Below are 19,309 nucleotides of genomic sequence, written 5' to 3' on the forward strand. Positions count from 1 at the left end.
CCTGTGTGTTGAGAAGTATATTTTTGCAACGACCTGACTCCAGCTTCACTATAATTGCCTCAGTGGGACACTGCACAAACAAGCCTTTGAAAAACGTGATCCCATTTCATGGTGTTCTACTGAGTCTGATAGTCTTCAGTAATTCAAAGTTGACACTTGATGCAGCGTAGCAATGCTGCTCCTGCATGCCATCTACTTTCCTTCTGTATATAATCAACTTACATATTTAAGAATTTCAAATGTTGTTTGTAATATTCATAAATATGCAATTTCTTTGAGCCATCACTTGACATGACCAATAACTATAAATAGCCTCCCTTGTAATTATGTCAGAAGCCAAGTGTTCCCTTGCCCTGTCCTTATGGCCATCTATTCTTTATCGGGTTGATTAACTGAGACAGCACCAACAGAAGCTGAGCTGGATGGATTTTCTAGTAAGCGTGCATTTAAGGTGCTATATAGGAGAAATGTAACCATTCAAAGTGTAGCAGTAAAATGTGTTTATCAAAGTAACAAGCAAAATATATTATTTAGATCTCACTCTCCTCTCTCAGATATGCAACTAATATTTAACAAAAATTCAATTTCTTCTCTTTCTGATTTGAGGGAAGCAGTTATTTCCGCCGAAAGTAGGCAATGCAATTCTGCCTCTGATTCTGACGATTGTAAGTGGTCTTGTATGAAAACTTCAAAATAGGTTTACTTGGAGCTGTGTGCGTGTCTGTGTGTGTAGGGGAGAGTGGGGTGAGTTGCGCTGGGGGGGAAGTTGTGCCACCCCTGTTTTCTAGAAAAACGTAGAAGAAACTGGTCATGTGACCACCCCATTTTAAAGAGGCATCCATTTTACTCACCCTGTGAAGAGGCGAGGCACATGGGACAGGCAGTAAGCACATAAAAGTTCAAAAAACAGTTTTTTTGTCTTTCAAAGTGACATTTTTATGATTGGGGTTTATTGATTGTTATTTCTGAACAATTATAGACAAGCTTGAAAACATTTCAAACATATGTTAGTGCTTTAGTAAGCTGCAATATGAGCCTATACTGTTAGCATGATGTTAGCTCTAAAACTCTGGATGATACAAGTTTGTTAAAAAGGTGGGGATGGGATGATTTGTGCAAAAAGGCCTGGGTTAAGTTGTGCCAGCAGCACAACTCACCCCGACTTATGATTATTATTAACATATTATTTTACCACAATTGCACATTGTATTCTTACATTTCATCACTAAAATGATATGACCTTTTTTAATTTTCTACCTAAAGCCATCATGCCATGCATTTATAAAAAAAAAAAAGACAAACAAGGGTTCAACTCCTCTGTGCATTTGAACAGAGCAGTGAGAGATGTGCAACAGGGGAAGACCATAAGTCAGGTGGCAAGGGAGAGGAAGATCTGCAGGATGACCTTGAAAAGATATATGGAGAAGATCATCATCTCTGGATTCAGAGCGACAGGCAGGCATATATCCCTTCAACAGGGATATTTTTCCAGACGAAGATTACGCCCCATCCATGGTCACAGATAGGCCAAACCCAGAGGAGCCTTCTTTGGATGGAAAGCCCATCTTCACATTCAGAGGAAATGATAGACTGATCCCAAGAAGTGATGTGCTCAAGAAACTTCCAGCATCACAAAAACTTGGTGGTACAGCCAGAAGGGAGCAGAAGTTCATATTTCCCTGATGTCGAGTAGTATCCTGCTTCAGTGAGGAGCGTTGCAGTTGATTAAGTCCTCATTTTGTTCTTAAAAATTTAAATAGACCTTTGAACACGATTGCAGCAAGTGGGATCTTGAGTAGCAGCCTGGCTCTGTTATAACTAGCCCACTGTTGATTTTTGTTCATTTACAACTTGTATAATGCAGGTGAATTGGTGTTCACTCTTAAAAAAAGAGCCCTTCTTTGTTTTAAGTGCTGCTGTCTTTCAATAAACATTTTCTAAGTAATTTGGTGTTGATTTTTTCTTGTTTTGATACAGTATATGAGATGAAAATGTTCTGTTTCACTTTAATAAACAATGGCACAATTTACCCCAATGTAATTTCTCCAAAGGCACAACCTACCCTGCACCGGGGGCAAGTTGTACCAAGAGACCACTTTTTTTTTTTATTTGTTGAAAAGCCATATTTTTAACAACAGTTTATTTAAGAGCCAAATTTATTGTTCCCAGTGATGCACGACATCCTGAAATACAAGTACATATTCAAGTTGGAGGCATTACTGCCATGCCCTCACTTTAAAGACACCTCAAGTAAAAACTGGCACAACTCACCCCACTCTCCCCTACGTGAGTGCATGCGTGTGTGTGTTTGTGTGTGCGCATGTTTAAGAAGGAAGCAAAACATCAGAGTGGCTCCTACCAACTGCCTCTGCCTGAAATGACAGAGACAGGTGCTGTAAAATCACCCCTTTATACCAGAACTCACACACACACACACCCCCAGTCAGCACACACGGTCAGCCTGCCAACACTCAGTTATTCTCACTGCTCTACTTTCTCGCATGAGTCTCTGGCCTGTAACATAAACAGTATCTCTGTCTCACCTGTGTCTGTGACAGTTTCATTTGTCTGGTTATATTTAATGTTAAGTTGGACTTTCCTTTTGCTTTTCATCAGGAATAATGTGTGACTGTTGAGCAGACTGGTGTCTGTGGTGAGAGAGAAGCAAAGAGCTGTTTACATGAGAAAGATGCGTATCGACCTTTGACCTGTGAGCATGTTGATGAGTGTTCAAAGTCTCACCAAGCAGGCTGGACCCCCTTTTTCTCCTCATCTAGCCATCCCATAATGCCAAACATGTCCCTCCTGCTGCCTGCATCTCCATGGGAACATCTGAAAAACAGTGCAAATGAACTTTTTCCATTTTTTCCCTGTAAGTAGATAAGAAGCCATTTGATCACACAGTCAGACTTGAAACCTCTCCTGACAATCTCTGCTTTGACATCTCCCGCTGAGTCCCATACATCTCCATCTCCCTCTTTGACAGACTGTTCAAAATAGCAGGAGATGAAAGCGTTTGGTTGAATGTTCTGAATGTGTGAGGACACAACACATGCAGTCCTGGACAGGGAGGTTACGTATGCAACCTTACGACACGATGTAGAGTTTAACAGGAGAACAAGCACCAAGCTCTTTAAGACTTTAACAGAGGAGTATGTCGTCAGTTCACTGGAAACAGTTTCGTTTGTATTTGGCTCTTAGTTTGGCAGCAACAGATGCTAACAACAGCCTGATTGAGCTGCAGTATTTTGTATCTGGGATTGGCTTTGTTATACCTTATTACATTAGCTGACAGAAGTAGATGTTTCTTTCTTTGGTTTCAGCTCCCTTTTTTTGCCATCTCTCTTTTATTTAACAGTGAATTCAAAATCTTTAGGTGGCTCTTCTGCGAGAAATGCCATTTGATGATGGCACCTTGTGACTGTGAATATTTCATGAGTGTCAGGCAGTTTATATGTTTAAGCAGTTAACTGGAATTAGTCAACAGGTTTTCTTTTTGTCTTCCACTCAGTTTTAGCTGCTGAATGTTATGGTGCAATTCTGTAACACTAAAGTTTCCATGAACAATGATCTTAATCGGGTGAGGGACAGATCACCATAGCTGCTCTGACCTCATATTTTACACCACAGTGCAGTGAACTTCAGAACAGCTTTAACCTGAGTTTTCATGAAGCCAAATAAGTGCAAAAAAAAAAAAAAAAAAAAAAGGATTCAAAACATTTGTGTTTATTTGGACTTTCCTGGAATGTTAATTGCGCATTTTCTGTTTTCCAGATTTGACATGTTGTTTTGGCTTTTATTTTCTGTTTTTTCTCTGTGTCCCTTGTGTCTCTCTAAAGAGCTATTGCTTTTAAAAGTGTTAAATCCGTTTTCTTCCACACTTATTGGCTTTTGACTGGTGAAGACAGTGTTCTGTCTATACCACCAACAGCTGCCCTGCCTCTCTCTTTATCTCCGTCTCGCTCCCTCTTTCATTGGGTTTGTGAGTGACAGCACATGTGCAGGGGTACTTGGGAGGGACGCTGCTGAAATTCTAACCACCTACCCCACGACTGTGAGACATAGCCCAGCTATAGACAGGGAGGAGCTGTGAGAGACAGGCGCTGGGAGAGGGAAAAAGACACTGAGAGTCAGAGAGAAGGCAGGAGGAAGAGGACAGAGGGGAGGGAAGAGGAGGGCAGATATCTGGGTTAGAGAGTTGGGCCTTTTCGCCCAGTAGACTAGTTCAGGAGTCCAGTTCTTGGTGAGGGCGCCTCAGATCTTTTAGTCATTAGTTGTCCATTCACATTCAGTCTCTGAGACCAGGTACTGAGGATGGCAATGCAGATGTTGATGGTGTGTTTGCTGGGGGCTTTGCTGTGTCAGGTAAGAAAAAGCCACTGCCTGTTAATTATTGATGCTCAAACAACTAAACATAGTACATGCAGTCCTGTGTTTGCTTCCTTTTATAGCCACTCTGAGCTGCTCTATTGTTACAAAGTTAGTGAATAAAATGAGCCTTAAAATGAAAGAAGTTCTCTGTATGAATTTGATTGTGGTGTCCCATTGCAGTTCTGTGGACATTTTCTCCAGCTGATTATTTATTTTAATTGTTGACTTAATTGATATTGAAATATTGTCACACTATAATTGTATGATAATTGTAATCATAAGAAATTGTAAGAAGCAAACTGGATTTTGTCGACTGCTGTGAAGCTGCTGTACTGATTGATACTGAACCCCTACTCTTCCCCTGCTGTGTTGGTTTAGCCTGAGTCCAAACACAAGTTGTAGCTCTTCTCACTTCCTGCAGCATGATCCTGTTTAGAGAATGACCTTCAGATGCCCCGGCTCCTCTAATATACAGTTTATGTTTTTACCTGAGTGATGATCTCAGCCAAACATCAACTGAAGTTTTCATCAGCAGAGCCACTGGCTCTGCAATCAGAGGTTGTGGCTGATCCAAACATTTCATCCCACTTGGAGAAAGGATGATGAAGCTTTTTGAGGAAGACCAATCTCCAGATGTGAATAGCGGGCTCAGGGGGTCATTAGTCGCGCCTTGTCAGCAGACGCCATTATGAGATCCAAAATGGATGACAATGTAAACTGCCATATCACCACCAGCACTTCCAACCTCCATCAGTCTTTTCCTCTGTTTGGAGCAGTAATGCAGCCCAGGTTGGGAGGCTGAGTGAGTGAGTGGGCCCTGGGTTAGTTTGGCTTGGTTTGTGCTCTATAATTCATTGTGAAGTGTCTCTAATCATTTGAGCTTTTTAAAGTTTTTGCAAGGTTGCCTTTATAGAACTTTGGTGGTTCATTTTCGCATAACATGGCTAAGTAACTGTGGGGAAAATCACTGTAATACACAAGTTGTCTTCATTGAACATGGGAGTGATGCATCACTGACACAGCCGTGGGCAAAGCCAGTTTGTCACGGTGAGTCCTCAGCTGTTCGTGACATTACACAAAATATATTTCATTCCACTCTTCAGGGCAGCGGTAATAATTATATTTACAATACATGGAAATAAATAATCCAGTGAATGATTCAAAGCAACCTCTGAAGTATTACCTGTATGTATGATCCCAGACCTCAGGCCTGATGTAGACATCAGAAAACTAGGTTAGGGTCTGTAGGGGTTAATCATAGAGTTGAACTTTCAAATGCCAGAAGTGTTGAAATGAGGGGGACTACAACCAACGCAAAAAAGTGTTTTATTCAGTTTGTTTACTGTGTTGTAAATTTGGTTTAATACCCTGTGTTTAGACCTGAATTACTAACCTAGTGAAGGCTTGAAATGTGGCTCTGAACATATTCATTAACAAGAAACAGCAGAATTAATTTCCTGCCATCGTCATCCAACATCAATACGTCTAAATCAAAACATATCAAATCACAAGTGCCTCTATGTGCGGCAAATTCAAACAACTTATTGGAGGTGACTGACCATGTCGGAAGAGTGATTTGTCCTGCTTTGATATTTTACATCTCTGGCACTCGCATGCATCAAAAGTAGCTTGAATCCAATTGTACCTTCTATTCTTATGTAAGAAACAAGCTGTAAACCTCTAAAAGTCACATAGTTTATGGTGCTGATTTTCCCCCATGTTGGAAAAAGACAAATTGCGAGGTGTTCAAAAGTGCTAATACCTCGTATGTGTAAAATATACAGACAAAAATAAGCATTTGTTGTGTTTTTGTATTGACACCATAGACCAGAAATATTGTGCTTGTGCAGCGCTTTCAGGGATGAATCTCAACACACAACACAGTGACTCTTAATGATGGCTGTCCCTCAGTAAAACTAAAAGAGTTGCTATAAATACATAATCTGAGTTGAATTGACCACAGACACTTTGATCAGTGTCACCACATAGTTCACACTTTCACCTCAGTTGTGCTCTTTTAATTTTGCATAGGCTGGTGTTGTGTTGACCTGCACAGTGTTCAGGCTCTCTGATGTGAATGTGCGTTGTGGTGAGGAGCGGGCAGCTGCCACAGCTGTTCCCAGATGCATACGTGAAGCCATTTGTCCTGCTCTGTAATCCCCTCTGCAGTAAGAGGAGCAGGCTGCTTCTGGACCATGAAATCGGGCACAAATCAAGCAACTGTGGCAGCAGCCAGCTGGTGCTGAGGTCTCACTCGTCAGAAACAATCAGTCAGAGCATTTTGAGTCACAGGTAGTGCTGGGTGTGGATACCTTCAGGCTGTTTTACACTGACTGAGGTTTCAGAGAACACAGAGAGACAACTTCCATCATAGATCCTAAAAACTTGTCCACCAAACAATGAAGTACCTTTTTCTTTTGTTTTTGGCTCCTGCATTTTTTAACATTGGCATTTAATATGTTGGCAAGATACCTGACTTAACACAAAATGATTTTCCACATTATATACAATCAAAAACATTTTAAGTAAATCAAGAAATTATGTTTTACTTGTTAAATTCTTATTTGTTTCTTTTAACTCTAAAGACTGCTGATAAAGTCCGGAAGAGTAACAGTTCATTGTGCTTTCTATTACTGTACTGTGTAGTGTCAGGTGATTTACTGTATGTTTCTGTGAGTAATGCCTACTGGCTCCTCCTTTTAGTCCTAGTTTAATGTTAGAACTGTGCTCAGCATTCCTAGATCAGACATTTGCTACGCGTGGGACACACACTTGTTGTGGAACCATAAATAGGGCGTCAATGTCCATGCTAGGGCAGCCATGACTTAGCAAAGAGTAATGCTGTAAGAGCAGCACTGTTGGTGGCTGACTAGTTGACTGACTAGCACCTGAGGTCCAGCAACAGAAGTGACCAGAGAGACACCTGTGCGACCTCTAGCCCTGTGGCCGCAGGAGCTGTCAGCCGTACTACAGTCATTACTTCTACCACTGCATAGTTTCAACTTGAGTTCCAGTCACAGTGTTTTGAAGAGGATGCACATTTGGTACAGCTACAAACAGAGACACATAGCCCTCCACACAGATGGCTCTGTTAAGGGCTTTTCTAGCCTCATTAAAATGTTACAGGATGGCAAACAGCATTTGTGTAGGATCTATCACTTACTAAAAAAATTCTCACATCACACTTGTTTATTTTTACTTTTTTTCAGATTTTACATTTCTTCACATTTGTAACACGCTGTGAACATGTTACACACATTGTTACGCACTTACCTTAAACTGTCATCAAAATCTAAGTGAATATTAACTGTTTCCAATGTGTGATGGGTGTTTGTATTGCCAGGGAGTGCAGGGTAGCTTGTACACGTGCAAGGAAGGACAACTGTATTGTCTTGTGAATGCATGTCCAAGAAGTAATGCATTTGCCCCAGTGTTAATATTTGGAAGGCTGACAGCTCACAGGTTGGCAGCTCATTGTGAATAAATGTCTGAGATGTAATACATTTTCAGCAGTAGCAAATGTTTCCACACATGGTGATGGATTTGAGCGTGGATCTTGTCCTTGAACATACAATCCAATCAATTATTGTTTATACTGATTCTGTCCTTTTCAACAGTAGGCTCATAGGTGTGTGTGGACTTCTAGAAATTTTAAGAAAGTTTAAAAATCTAAGTATATTGACTTAATAGAAGGTCTGTTTGTGCACATCTCTTCATTTAAGAACAATATAGAATGTGACTGTACATTTTTCTTCTTTGAAGCAACATCACAGAAGTATAGTATCAAACTCCAACTCAGTGAACAGCTCTCAGCAGCGGAGTGCTTAATTGTTCTTGCTGTGAGGACCTATCATCCACAAACAAGCTGTCCATACTGATGTGAGGGCCTAAGGTGAAAGGCCAAGCTGTAAAAGTATCTGGGAAAAGCCGCTAAAACAGTTAATCTGTGTGTGGTGTCATCACTCAGCCTGACAGAGAAGGAACTCATTGGTCTAATTGGTAACACGACACTTTGCTGTTACTGAATCCAGGTCTGGTGAAAACATTAGAGCAGTTGCAGATACTTTGTTGAGGCAAAACTTTTTGTCATCTTAAATTCCAAGTGAAGGGAAAGGACGTGTGAAAAAGAAGCCTGCAGAGTAACAAATGTTTGTATGTTTTATTATAGTTTTATTTTGCTCTTTTGATAACCTACAGTAATATCCACCTTAGTGCACAATGAAATATGCAAGAGAATTATTGGTGATAAATACAAAATAGTCAAAGACAAAAAAGTTTAATCCTTTTAATATCTATAAAAATATAAATATTACATTTTAATCATGAATTGGCAAATGGCTGAATCAACACTTCACTCAGCTCCTCAGTCATTCTGTGACTCCATCATGGACAGAAAAATCTATTAGCCAGAAGTTACATTTTGTACAAACATCCCTTATCCAAGTACGGCAGAATAGTGGTTAGCCCTGTTGCCTCACTTCCCGGCCTGGGGCCTTTCTGCGCAGAGTTTGCATGTTCTCCCTGTGCATGCGTGGGTTTCCTCCCACCCTCCAAAGACATCATGTTTGGGTTAACTGCTGACTCTGAATTGTCTGTAGGTCTGAGTGTGAGTGTGAGTGGTTGTTGGTCTCTGTCTGTCTCTGTGTGTTGGCCCTGTGATGGACAGGTGACCTGTTCAGGGTGACCCCCGACCTCACCCAGAGTGAGCTGGGATTGGCTCCAGGACCCCTGTGACCCAGAAACAAAAAAGCAGTAGAAGATAGATGAATGAATGAATGAATCCCTAATCAGAGATCATTTTTCACTAACTTAAATGGTTCCCTGATTTTTTTCTGTAATGTATCCCCTAAAGTCAAAGTTTGTGTCTTTTTTATTATCTCAATATTGTCAAAATAGATTAACACATGCTCCTCTAATGATGTATCCTAATGACTTCACTCATCTTTTCTCTAGTGCTACGATGACACACAATTGTGTTACAAGTTAAATGTCTTGACTAGTATTGGATGGTTTCTCCCCAAAGACCCCTTAAGGATGAACTGTAATAACTTTGGTTATTTATTAATGTATCTATCACCATCATAAGGTCAAACGTTTTTCTGTCAAATACTTATGTGTATGGAAAAATACTTGCATAGGAAGTATAATCCCTCTGTCAACCAGCATTTTCAACTTTTTATTGTATACTCATGTTTTATTCATCCCTTCATTTTTATGGACAGTACTCTAACATAATCACCGAAAGATGAATATGTTAGAGTGCTACATTTGCAAATGCACTTTTGATGCAGCTGTTATTTATTTTGAGGCTTTGTCGCAATCCTGAATGTGTGCTATGTGCAAGTCTTAAATTTGATTGTGGGAAGTAGCCACCTATCAGAATGAATCTGTGTGAGAGACATGCAGTGCTGGAATGCATCCACAAACATCTCTGTGAGTGTGTGGATGACGATGGCTACAAAAAGTTAAATAGGTAGGGGTCAAGAATATGGAACGGTCTAAGATTAGCATGCCCTCTGACTTGGCCTACAGATGCCCGCCATGGTTGCCATTCCTGCCTGTACTGTCCAGCAACATGCCAGAGGATCAGAATATCACATCCCCCACCCCAGGGACCGGGCAGGGATCTTTGGCCATTCACAATTTATTCACTAATTTTTCCTTTGCTTCTCAGTTTTGCTCAATTAAAACCCTATGGCAACAGATTCTCCATCAATATTCAGTGAAGTGTGAGTGAAACTCATATTTATATCTGGGTTTGTGAGCTATTTAACATATGGTATGTGAATTCCCTCAGTGGAGGAATCAACTTACGGATATGTGTATGTAAGTTTGAGCGTGGGCTGGTGTTTTGTTGACATGTGTATCTGTGTGTGTGTGTGAGAAAGTCTGGATATGAGCGGGTCTGTGGAATTCCTGCAACAGAGCAGACCCGTAAGGTGACCCCAAAGTCCCAGTCAGGTGCAGGGCGAAGCATAAAGGGGAATTTGTGAGTGTGAGTGGGAATGCGGGTGGGAAAGCACAGGATCTAAATCCATAGTCGACAGCTGTTCTGTGAGTGTGAGAATGTGCGTGAGTGTGTGTGTGGGTAAGTGAGCATGTTGGTGGTGTGGTGAGGGGACTCTAGTGAAATGAACATGAGTGTTTGTGTTTCCTCATCCTGAGTTGAGTTTGTGCCCAGATCAAAGCAAGCTGACAGATCATGAGTGAAATCTGAAACTGCAGCGCCTCATCACTTCAGCTGTGGACAATCCCATGGATTCCAAATTACAGCAGTAAAGTTTGCATTCAGTCATTCAGTCAGGCCGCTGGGAGTGTTAAAGTGCTGTGGGATACGCTTGAGCTTGTTTTAAACTGCTGCAAATATCTATAATGACATGATTTGTGTTTTCCACAAAGGGGAATATCTGCAATCGAAAAATGCAGTTCTTGAAACCTGACTCGTTGACATCATATCTCCATATCCGACTATTTAAAAATAATGTATGTTCACGGTAATTTAACTGCATATTCTTTCCTCTGAGATTTTCATGTTTCCATGTCTCCAGCAGATGTGGAGCTCTGCTGAGCCTCATCACAAGGAAGAAGAGCTGCGTCCTCATACTGTTTACCCCTGGAGAAACCAGGGAAAGGGAATGGTCAGGGTGAAGAGGGACTGGATCATCCCTCCTATCAGAGTTCTGGAGAATAGCAAACAGGTTCCCGAGGACCTTGTCCAGGTAAAAAATGATACTTGTATTATTTGAAGAAGAAAAAGAACTTTCTTTGCCAATTTTACCCCTGCATACAGTATGAGTAAGAAAATCTTGTGCAAGGACTCTCAGTCAAGCTAGGAAAAATAAAACTAAAATACACAAACAAGCAAATATGTAATAAATAGCAGAAAGCAATAGCACATATTAAAAAATGTATGTTAAATACACAGATGTTAAAAAGATGCCAGCATGTGTATTTTACAATCATAGCGTGCACAGTCACAGTTTTTATTGCACTGAAGGTACTAAAGTATGTTTTTTTAGGCCCTATTTGCTTCTGCTGTCAGTCTCACTGCGGCAAAGAAATAGCTGTTATGGAGTTATGCTTTGTGTTTGGTCATACTGTCCGCTCTGCTGTGTCTCAGGTTGTATGCTGAGTGTGGTGGGCGTTCTGTCTCTGAAGATGCTCTGCCCTTTTGGTCTTGCAGCGCTGTGTGTAGATAGTGTCAATGGATAGAGGTTCAGTCCTAATGATCCTCTCCTGCCTGGGTGGTGTTACTGCACCAGACAGTGAGGCCAGTAGTGAGCATGCTCTCCGCTGGTCCTCTGCAGACTCTGAGCAGCCTAATGAAGTGAAACCGTTGCTAGGCCTTTTTCACTCTATCCCCCTGATGCTAAGAGGCGTTATTATTTCCTTTGTCTTGTCTACATTGAGGATGAGGTCATTCTCCTCAACAAAGAGATCTCTGCTGACCAGACCCCTGTACCCCAACTCATCCCCACACTTGATTAGGCCTGTGTGGTTGTATCATCTACGCTGTCCTGGCTGGAGGGGCTGTCTGGGTGTACAGGGTAAAACATTTTGGGCTGAGGCAACAATTCTTTGGTGATCCTGTACTGACTGTGAGCTCAGTGGAGAGCCTGCCCGCAATCCTCACCACCTGTGGTCTGTTCATGAAGAAGTGCAGAATCCAGCTACAAGTGGGACTTCAGACTCCAAGATCAGTAAGCTTTGCAGTCAGCTTTCCTGGCGGATGGTATTAAAGGCAGAGATGTAATTGAGGAAGAGTCTCCTGATGCATGTTCTGCTGCAGTGAAGGTGTTGTAGAGTGTTGTGGAGGGCCACTGCATGTTTTCTATTTCTTTAGGACTGGTATAATAACCAAAGACAACTACTGCATGTCTAAAGGACAAGTGGAAAACCTGTAAATCTGTAAACGGTTGTTGGGCACAGGCCTTCAGTAATCGTGGTGCACACCATCCAGTCCCACTGCCTTGTAGGGATTCACCGGTCTGTGTGTGTCACGTGGAAGGCAGAGTCCTCTGAGTCAAAGGGGAAATTGCAGGCGTGTCTTTGTTGAGTGTCGAATCTATTGAGGCAGTCTGGTAGGGTTGTGTGTTTGACATATCTGTTGTTTGTGGGGTTTTTTCTGTAGTTTTCTACAGTATAAATGATAAATAAGTTCCCATATGCACAACAAATTGAAACAGGTTTTCTTTGCTGCAGTTGTTCTGACCATATCAAGGGAAACACAATGATATTCAGACGTGCACAGCTGACTGTTGTAATTCATCCTCCTGCAAGAGAACCTGCAAGGGATGAATTGTGTTCAGGCTGTTACAGACAGCCAGTGGGTATTTACTCTACAAGAAGAAATATTGGGGAACATTTATGAAGTGATAGCTGGCCTGAACAGGCAATATGTCAAAGACCGTGAACACGAAGTTCATAAAATATTAATTCTGAATCTTATTTCCTGCTTTAAGTCAAAGGCCTCACTATGTTTAAATAATGTCTCTAACTGTCAACATACTCACATCCGCTGTTGCAGCATATGGTTTTCACCCCTCCCATGAGGTTGTAACAACTTTATCTCCTGTCTCCTGTCTCCTGTCTTTAGATAAAGTCAGACAAAATCTTTACTGGCGAAGTGATCTACAAGTTGGAGGGACCAGGAGTGGACCAGGAGCCCAAGAATCTGTTTGAGATTGACGATAAAACTGGAGTAATCAGGAGCAAGCGGCCACTGGACAGAGAGAAATACAACAGTTTCACAGTGAGAGAGCATTTATTATGGTAACATTTCAAATCAAAACAATCAAAAGTAGCGAACACCAGCTCACAAAGCAGTTAAGGAGAACTTCCCCAAAGTGTCGGCCCCTGTTTTTGTCTTAAAATATACATCTCAGTGTCCAGGCAATACTACTAAGAGCCAGAGGGAAATTTGCAAGGGTTTTTATGGGCGTCTTGGGAGAGACCTCAGAATGTCTCACACCAGATGGCTTGTAACCCATGAGGTTGAACCCATGAGGTTTTTCTACAATTTCCATCTGTATGTTTTAAACAAATAGCAAAAATGCCCACGGCCATCTTGAGTGGCCTGTTAGACGTTTCTTTCATGGAAAGCCTCAGATTTATATTAATTGCCAGCAAAAAAATAATATTTTTCTTGTTGTTGCTGTTTCTTATTAAGAAACTTTTGCCTCTTGTATCTCTGTGTGTTTAGCTGAAAGCTTTTGCGCTGTCTCCCAGCGGAGAGAGACTGGAGAATCCTACCACCATCGAGATAGTGGTACTGGACCAGAACGACAACAGACCTGCCTTCATCCGGAGCCAGTTTGTTGGCACTGTCTCGGAGTTCTCAGTGCCAGGTACAGTCATGTACAACCGTTTTATATTACTAACTTTTTATTTTCCTCTTCTTCCTAATAATTTGGAATAAAATTAAAATCAAATAAAAATCTTTCCCCCCTGAAGAGGTTTTATCAGTTAAAAAAAAGTATAACATTAATAATGTTCTGTTGGTCAATGGGACTACAGTATACCATCTAGCAGTTTAAATCAAATCAAATCAAAGTTATTAATTTCTGCAGTGCCAAATCATAACATTTACATTAAGGCCCTTTACATAAAGAGCAGGTCTCAACCACACGCTATATGGAATTATTTAGAAAGCAGCCCAATAAATCCATGACTATGACTATGATTTATGATTCCATGATTTTTTATAGGCACGTCAGTAATGTCAGTCTCAGCCACTGATGCAGATGACCCAATGACAGAAAACGCCTACCTGAGCTACTCTATCATTGGCCAGGAGAGCATTCCTGCCAATGCAGTTACCAAGACAATGTTTGGGATTAACAACCAGACAGGAGCCATCTACACAAGGGATGTCGGCCTTGACAGAGAGGTAAACCTCAGATTAAGGCAAAGATGTATATTTTTCAAATCAGATTCAGATTTATTTGTATAGTATAGTATAATATTATAGTCTTCTCATGAAAATGTTCTATTTTCTGTCTTAGGTGGTGAAAGGTTTCCGATTAAAGCTACAGGTTGCTGATATGGGGGGCATGGGACTAACAACTGAAGGTGTAGCCATCATACATGTATCTGATATCAACAACCACGCCCCACAGTTTGACCCTGCCTTGGTGAGTATCAGACAAAAAATTTAAGAAACAAAATACTTTCAATTGATTAGAATTTATAAGCGATACCGGTTGTTATTTTTATCAGTTGCAACATTCATTCCTTTGGTCTGTGGTTTGTGTGTGCATGCAGTACAGGATGACAGCAGTGGAGAACAGGCAGGACTATGAGATTGGTCGGGTAAATGTGACAGACAGAGATGAACCTGGAACAGGAAACTGGGAGGCCAAATACTTCATTTCCAATGATCCCAATGGCAACTTTGCCATCACTACAGATCGTGCCACCAACCAGGGCATTCTGAAAGTGCAGCAGGTATAGTTGGCTGGGTCCATTACACACTCAGACATCACATATTCAGTGTGTGTACAGACGTTTGGACTCATGCCATGTATCCAAAGTCACACTGAGGTGTATGTCTGCACAAGGAACCAAATGATTTATTCACGATGTGGCTGAGGGCCAAATATTGCATGGATTTTCAAAAGCGGTGACATTGCCTTTTAAAAATTTACATTTTGGCCCATTGACCCAAATCAAAGTACCGCTATATATGTATGTGTGTGTGTGTTTGTGTGTGTGTGCATATATGATGTGGCACCAGTGGAGTGGTTTCCTTCCACAAACACTGTTTTCTGACCTGTATTGCAGCCCCTGGATTATGAAGCACAGAGTGAGTATGTCCTAACTCTGACAGTGGAAAATGCCAATGCCCTGAGCAATAAGGCTCCCAACCTCCCAGTGAGCACTGCGAGAGTGTTGGTCACAGTCGTGAATGAGAACGAAGCTCCACATTTTAGGGAGGACCCCATAAACGTTGTTGTCCTGGAGTCTGTGTCTCCTGGGACGCTCCTGAAAAGCAATATTGCTTTTGATCCTGATAATTCTGTCCTGAGGTGAGATTCAACTGCAAGATACGAGGAGTATTATCCTGTTTGTGAAAGTGCTAGAATGTGAAAAAATTTGAAATTAAATCCTTCTATGCTCTCTCTGTGATAGATATGAGATTAGCAGAGATCCTGAGAGATGGCTGGACATCAACAGAGACACAGGAGACATTTTGGCTAAGAGAACCTTTAACATGCGATCTCCACATGTGAAAAATAACATTTACACTGCTGCTGTGAAGGTTACAGGTCAGTTGTTTAACTTACTGTTATTCTGGATAAAACATTTCCCAGTATTTGAAAAAAAAGCTAATTTAATGGTTTCAACTGTTTCAACAACTACAAGTCAGGTTTCTCTTAATTTATGTTTCCTAATGAATACAGCTTTGTTAGCGGAAAAAGTGAAAGTAATTAAAACAGCCTGAGGTCAAGACACACAAAACCAATATCTCTGCTTGAAAAATATTCCTGTTCATTTGTGTTTAAAAGGAAAATGAACTGGTCCCACCTGGGTCTTAACTTCCTTTAAGGAAAATTCATTAAAGCAAAACACAATTTATTTTCTTTGCTGTTTCAGAAAGTCACATATATCATTGATGATATAAATGACAAATAAGCTATTGTCAGTCATGCAGCACTGCTGTGCTTTGGTATTGTCTCCTGTAGATGCTGATGGGGTGTCAACCACAGCTACAGTTGTCATCACACTGAAGGAGACCAACGACTTCCCCCCAGTGCTCTTTCCTTTGAGTGGCTCTGTATGCAGCAGTGTGAGACAAAGTTCTGGTCTGGTCGTGTCTGCAGTGGATGAAGATCTTCCTCCACATGCTGCACCTTTTATCTTTGAAATGGTTGATTATCTGTCATTAAACTGGACTATTATTCAAGTCAATGGTAAGAAAACAGCATGAGGGTGAAGATAGGAGGGATAATGTGGATTTGTGTAAAGGATATGTTTATGGCTCTTCCAGTATCACACCGTCCTCATTTTGTCTTTCTCCACTGCAGATACTCATGCTGTGCTTCAGCCCGTCATGCAGCTTGAGGCTGGAGAGTACGTGGTCACAGTGATGGTGTCAGACTCTGGCAGCCCAGCTTTGAGCTCTTTTTACCAAGTCAATGTCACTGTGTGCCTCTGTGATGCCTTCGGTGACTGTAAATCTGAGGTGGGGGCGATCTTAGGCTCCAGTGTGGGACTCAGTTTCATCGCACTCGTTATCATTATGGCCAGCATTGCTCTTTTACTGTGTAAGTCATCTTGAACACATCATTCAGTCTTGTAAGGATATTTTTACAACATACATGCAAACATTTTGACATATTAAAAAAAAAAAACTTCCAATAAATTCTTTGTTAGTTATCTGTTGTCAATGGCTAACTGCATCTTATCAGCAACAACTTTTTTCCAATTTATTCAGATAAGCACTAACATTCCTCTTGCCATGATCAGTAGAACAGGTTCATTGTAAACTATGGCTTCATACAAATCTACTAAAGAACTAACAAACCATGTCTAGCTCATATTGGGAAATAAAAAAATAGTCCAGAGTTAGTTTTGAATAGCTTTATATGAAAATATCAGAAAGCTATTTTGAAGTTCATTTAATTGTTTAAATAATTTTTCAAGAAAACAAATCCATAAAATCTTGTTTTCATTTCATATCCTATTATTGTCCTATATTGTAAATTTAATCCTTTATTGTACATTTCGTCATTTGGGCTTAAAGAATGAATGTGAAGACATGACTCTGGTTTGTGGGAGACTGAGATAGACATTTTCACCATTTTCAGACATTTAAGGAAGTAAATCACTTTAATCAATCATTTTAATGAAAAGAAATGTCATTAAATTGTTGGTATGCCCAGCAGTAATCAGGTAACGCTTGATGATGTGATTGCAGTGTTGCTCGTCCTGGCTGCGGCCATCACCACATGTGGGAGAAGGCACCACATCAAGAAAGGGACAGGCCTGCTTGTCGGGGAATCAGAAGATGACATCCGTGACAATGTCTTAAATTACGATGAGCAAGGAGGGGGTGAAGAGGATGAGGTAAGGCTTCAGAGGTGTTTAAAATCCTGCTTAAGTCAACAGTACAGATCGGAACAAGCCTGTGGGCGTGTCAAAATAGCTGCTGGTTGTACAATGTGAATATATAAGCTGTTTGGAAAATGTATGTATGAACAATTTGGATTTTAGGAGTGTTCTGCAACTAAAACAGTCTCAGTAGTTCACTTACGAGTAGGTAATGATGTGTAATTATCACCTTGCAGAATGCCTTCAACATTGACATGCTGTGGAATCCCCATGATGTACCTCCCACCCTGGGGTCCTACCACCCAGGCTCTGGTGTTCCCCGAGGCAAGCAGCCCCTCAGGAAAGATACCCCGCATAACCTGCCCTCTCCAATCTACCCTCGGAGGCCTTCTGCAGATCCCACTGACATTGAGGATTACATAAATGATGTGAGAGGCTTCTACATGACAAAAACGTTTTTTAAAGATTTAAACCATATTTGAAACTTATACAATGGGATACAGGAGTAGGAAAGACAGAAATGTACTTACTATCACACCAAAAAGTGGTTGGATTCTGACTCTGTTAAAGACTTGAAGACTAGACACAGTAATTTTGAAACATCACCATTCATCATTCACCCATTAGGGAGACGGGGCAAAAAAGTCACTTTTCTTTTATAAAGCATAATTACCAAATTCATGGTAAGACTACACACACATACATGAATGTACTCAGGACCTTTGTTTTGTAAGTAGAAGCAATGTGGTTTTGGCTAACAATGCAACAGAATTTTATGAGGTAATTTATTCTTGTATCAAACTCAAACTTTGTTTTTTTGTAAGGCATGATGTTATAGTAAAGTATGCCAGAAAGGTCCACCACAATCTAATCACGTCATCTCCTCCACGTAGAGTAGGAGCTCTGTTGTAAATTAAGTTTTTGACTTATTTTGTTCAGAAGAATGTGGAAAAATGATCATTTTTCTTTTCTCAGGGTTTAGAGGCTGCAGACAATGATCCAAACGTGCCTCCGTATGACACAGCCCTGATCTATGACTATGAGGGAGACGGCTCACTGGCAGGCAGCCTTAGCTCCATCACCTCAGGCAGCTCTGACGGAGACCAGGACTACGACTACCTCAACGATTGGGGACCACGCTTTCAGAAACTGGCAAACATGTATGACCCACGTTAAGGTGGGCAGCACACCCTATAGAAAGAAGAGTCACAGCCCCTATGAGTTATGTCATTTTCTGGATACAGTTGAGATTTTTCGTCCAAAAAGGCAAAGGAGAAAAAATGCTATGCAAAACCTCAGGTCTTTATTATAATGTGCTTTAGGTTTCACTGAGGATCATTTGGACACAACTGAAAAACTAGCACACTGCAGTTTCCTGAGTAGCTCAGGAAAAGCATATAAGATGGTGAAATGTTGTGTTGGCATGATTCGCCACAAGAAAAGTAGCTGTGTATGCTACAAGACAAACTGAATGAGTGTTAAAATGTGTCCATGTCTGGTTTTGTTTATCCTCAGACTTGGATTGCTCAGTAATGATGCATTCAACAAGCCTGAGGTCTATAAAACTATCTTTTAATGTATTTCTTTTTATATATACACACATATATATATATATATGTGATTATTTTATAAGATGAATTTGCTTTGATATTGATTTTGTTTGTTCAACCGTTTTGATCACAATTCCTCCATTCCAGTACATGTTTAACTTTTTGCAAGCACAGTGCAAATTATTGCTCAACACACACAATAATCAACAACTTCTTTGGAGGTGAGAACTTTGATTTTTTTCTCTTTTTTTTTATATGTGTGTATATATACGTATATACACACATATACATGTTTATGAATTTAGACTTCACTGGTGTCTGTTGAATAAATTCAA

The 19,309-nt window shown here is 40.7% G+C and overlaps 1 protein-coding gene across 2 annotated transcripts; it reads left to right on the forward strand.

Annotated features, from left to right (window-relative positions):
- The first annotated feature begins 4,247 nt into the window (after positions 1-4,247).
- cdh15 (cadherin 15, type 1, M-cadherin (myotubule)) lies at positions 4,248-19,285 on the forward strand. 2 transcript variants are annotated; one of them, XM_029498738.1, is made up of 14 exons: positions 4,248-4,365; positions 10,923-11,090; positions 12,968-13,123; positions 13,574-13,718; positions 14,079-14,260; positions 14,376-14,504; positions 14,635-14,817; positions 15,154-15,398; positions 15,502-15,638; positions 16,056-16,283; positions 16,398-16,637; positions 17,291-17,439; positions 17,661-17,852; positions 18,400-19,285. In XM_029498738.1, the coding sequence occupies exons 1-14, from the start codon at positions 4,315-4,317 to the stop codon at positions 18,598-18,600; spliced, it is 2,406 nt and encodes an 801-aa protein (XP_029354598.1). In that variant the 5' UTR covers positions 4,248-4,314; the 3' UTR covers positions 18,601-19,285. The 2 variants fall into 2 exon arrangements, with proteins under 2 accessions (XP_029354598.1, XP_029354599.1); XM_029498739.1 differs by having other exon boundaries at positions 18,407-18,606.
- The last annotated feature ends 24 nt before the right edge of the window (positions 19,286-19,309 follow it).

Source organism: Echeneis naucrates, chromosome 3, assembly GCF_900963305.1.
Source record: "Echeneis naucrates chromosome 3, fEcheNa1.1, whole genome shotgun sequence".
Classification (NCBI taxonomy): domain Eukaryota; kingdom Metazoa; phylum Chordata; class Actinopteri; order Carangiformes; family Echeneidae; genus Echeneis; species Echeneis naucrates.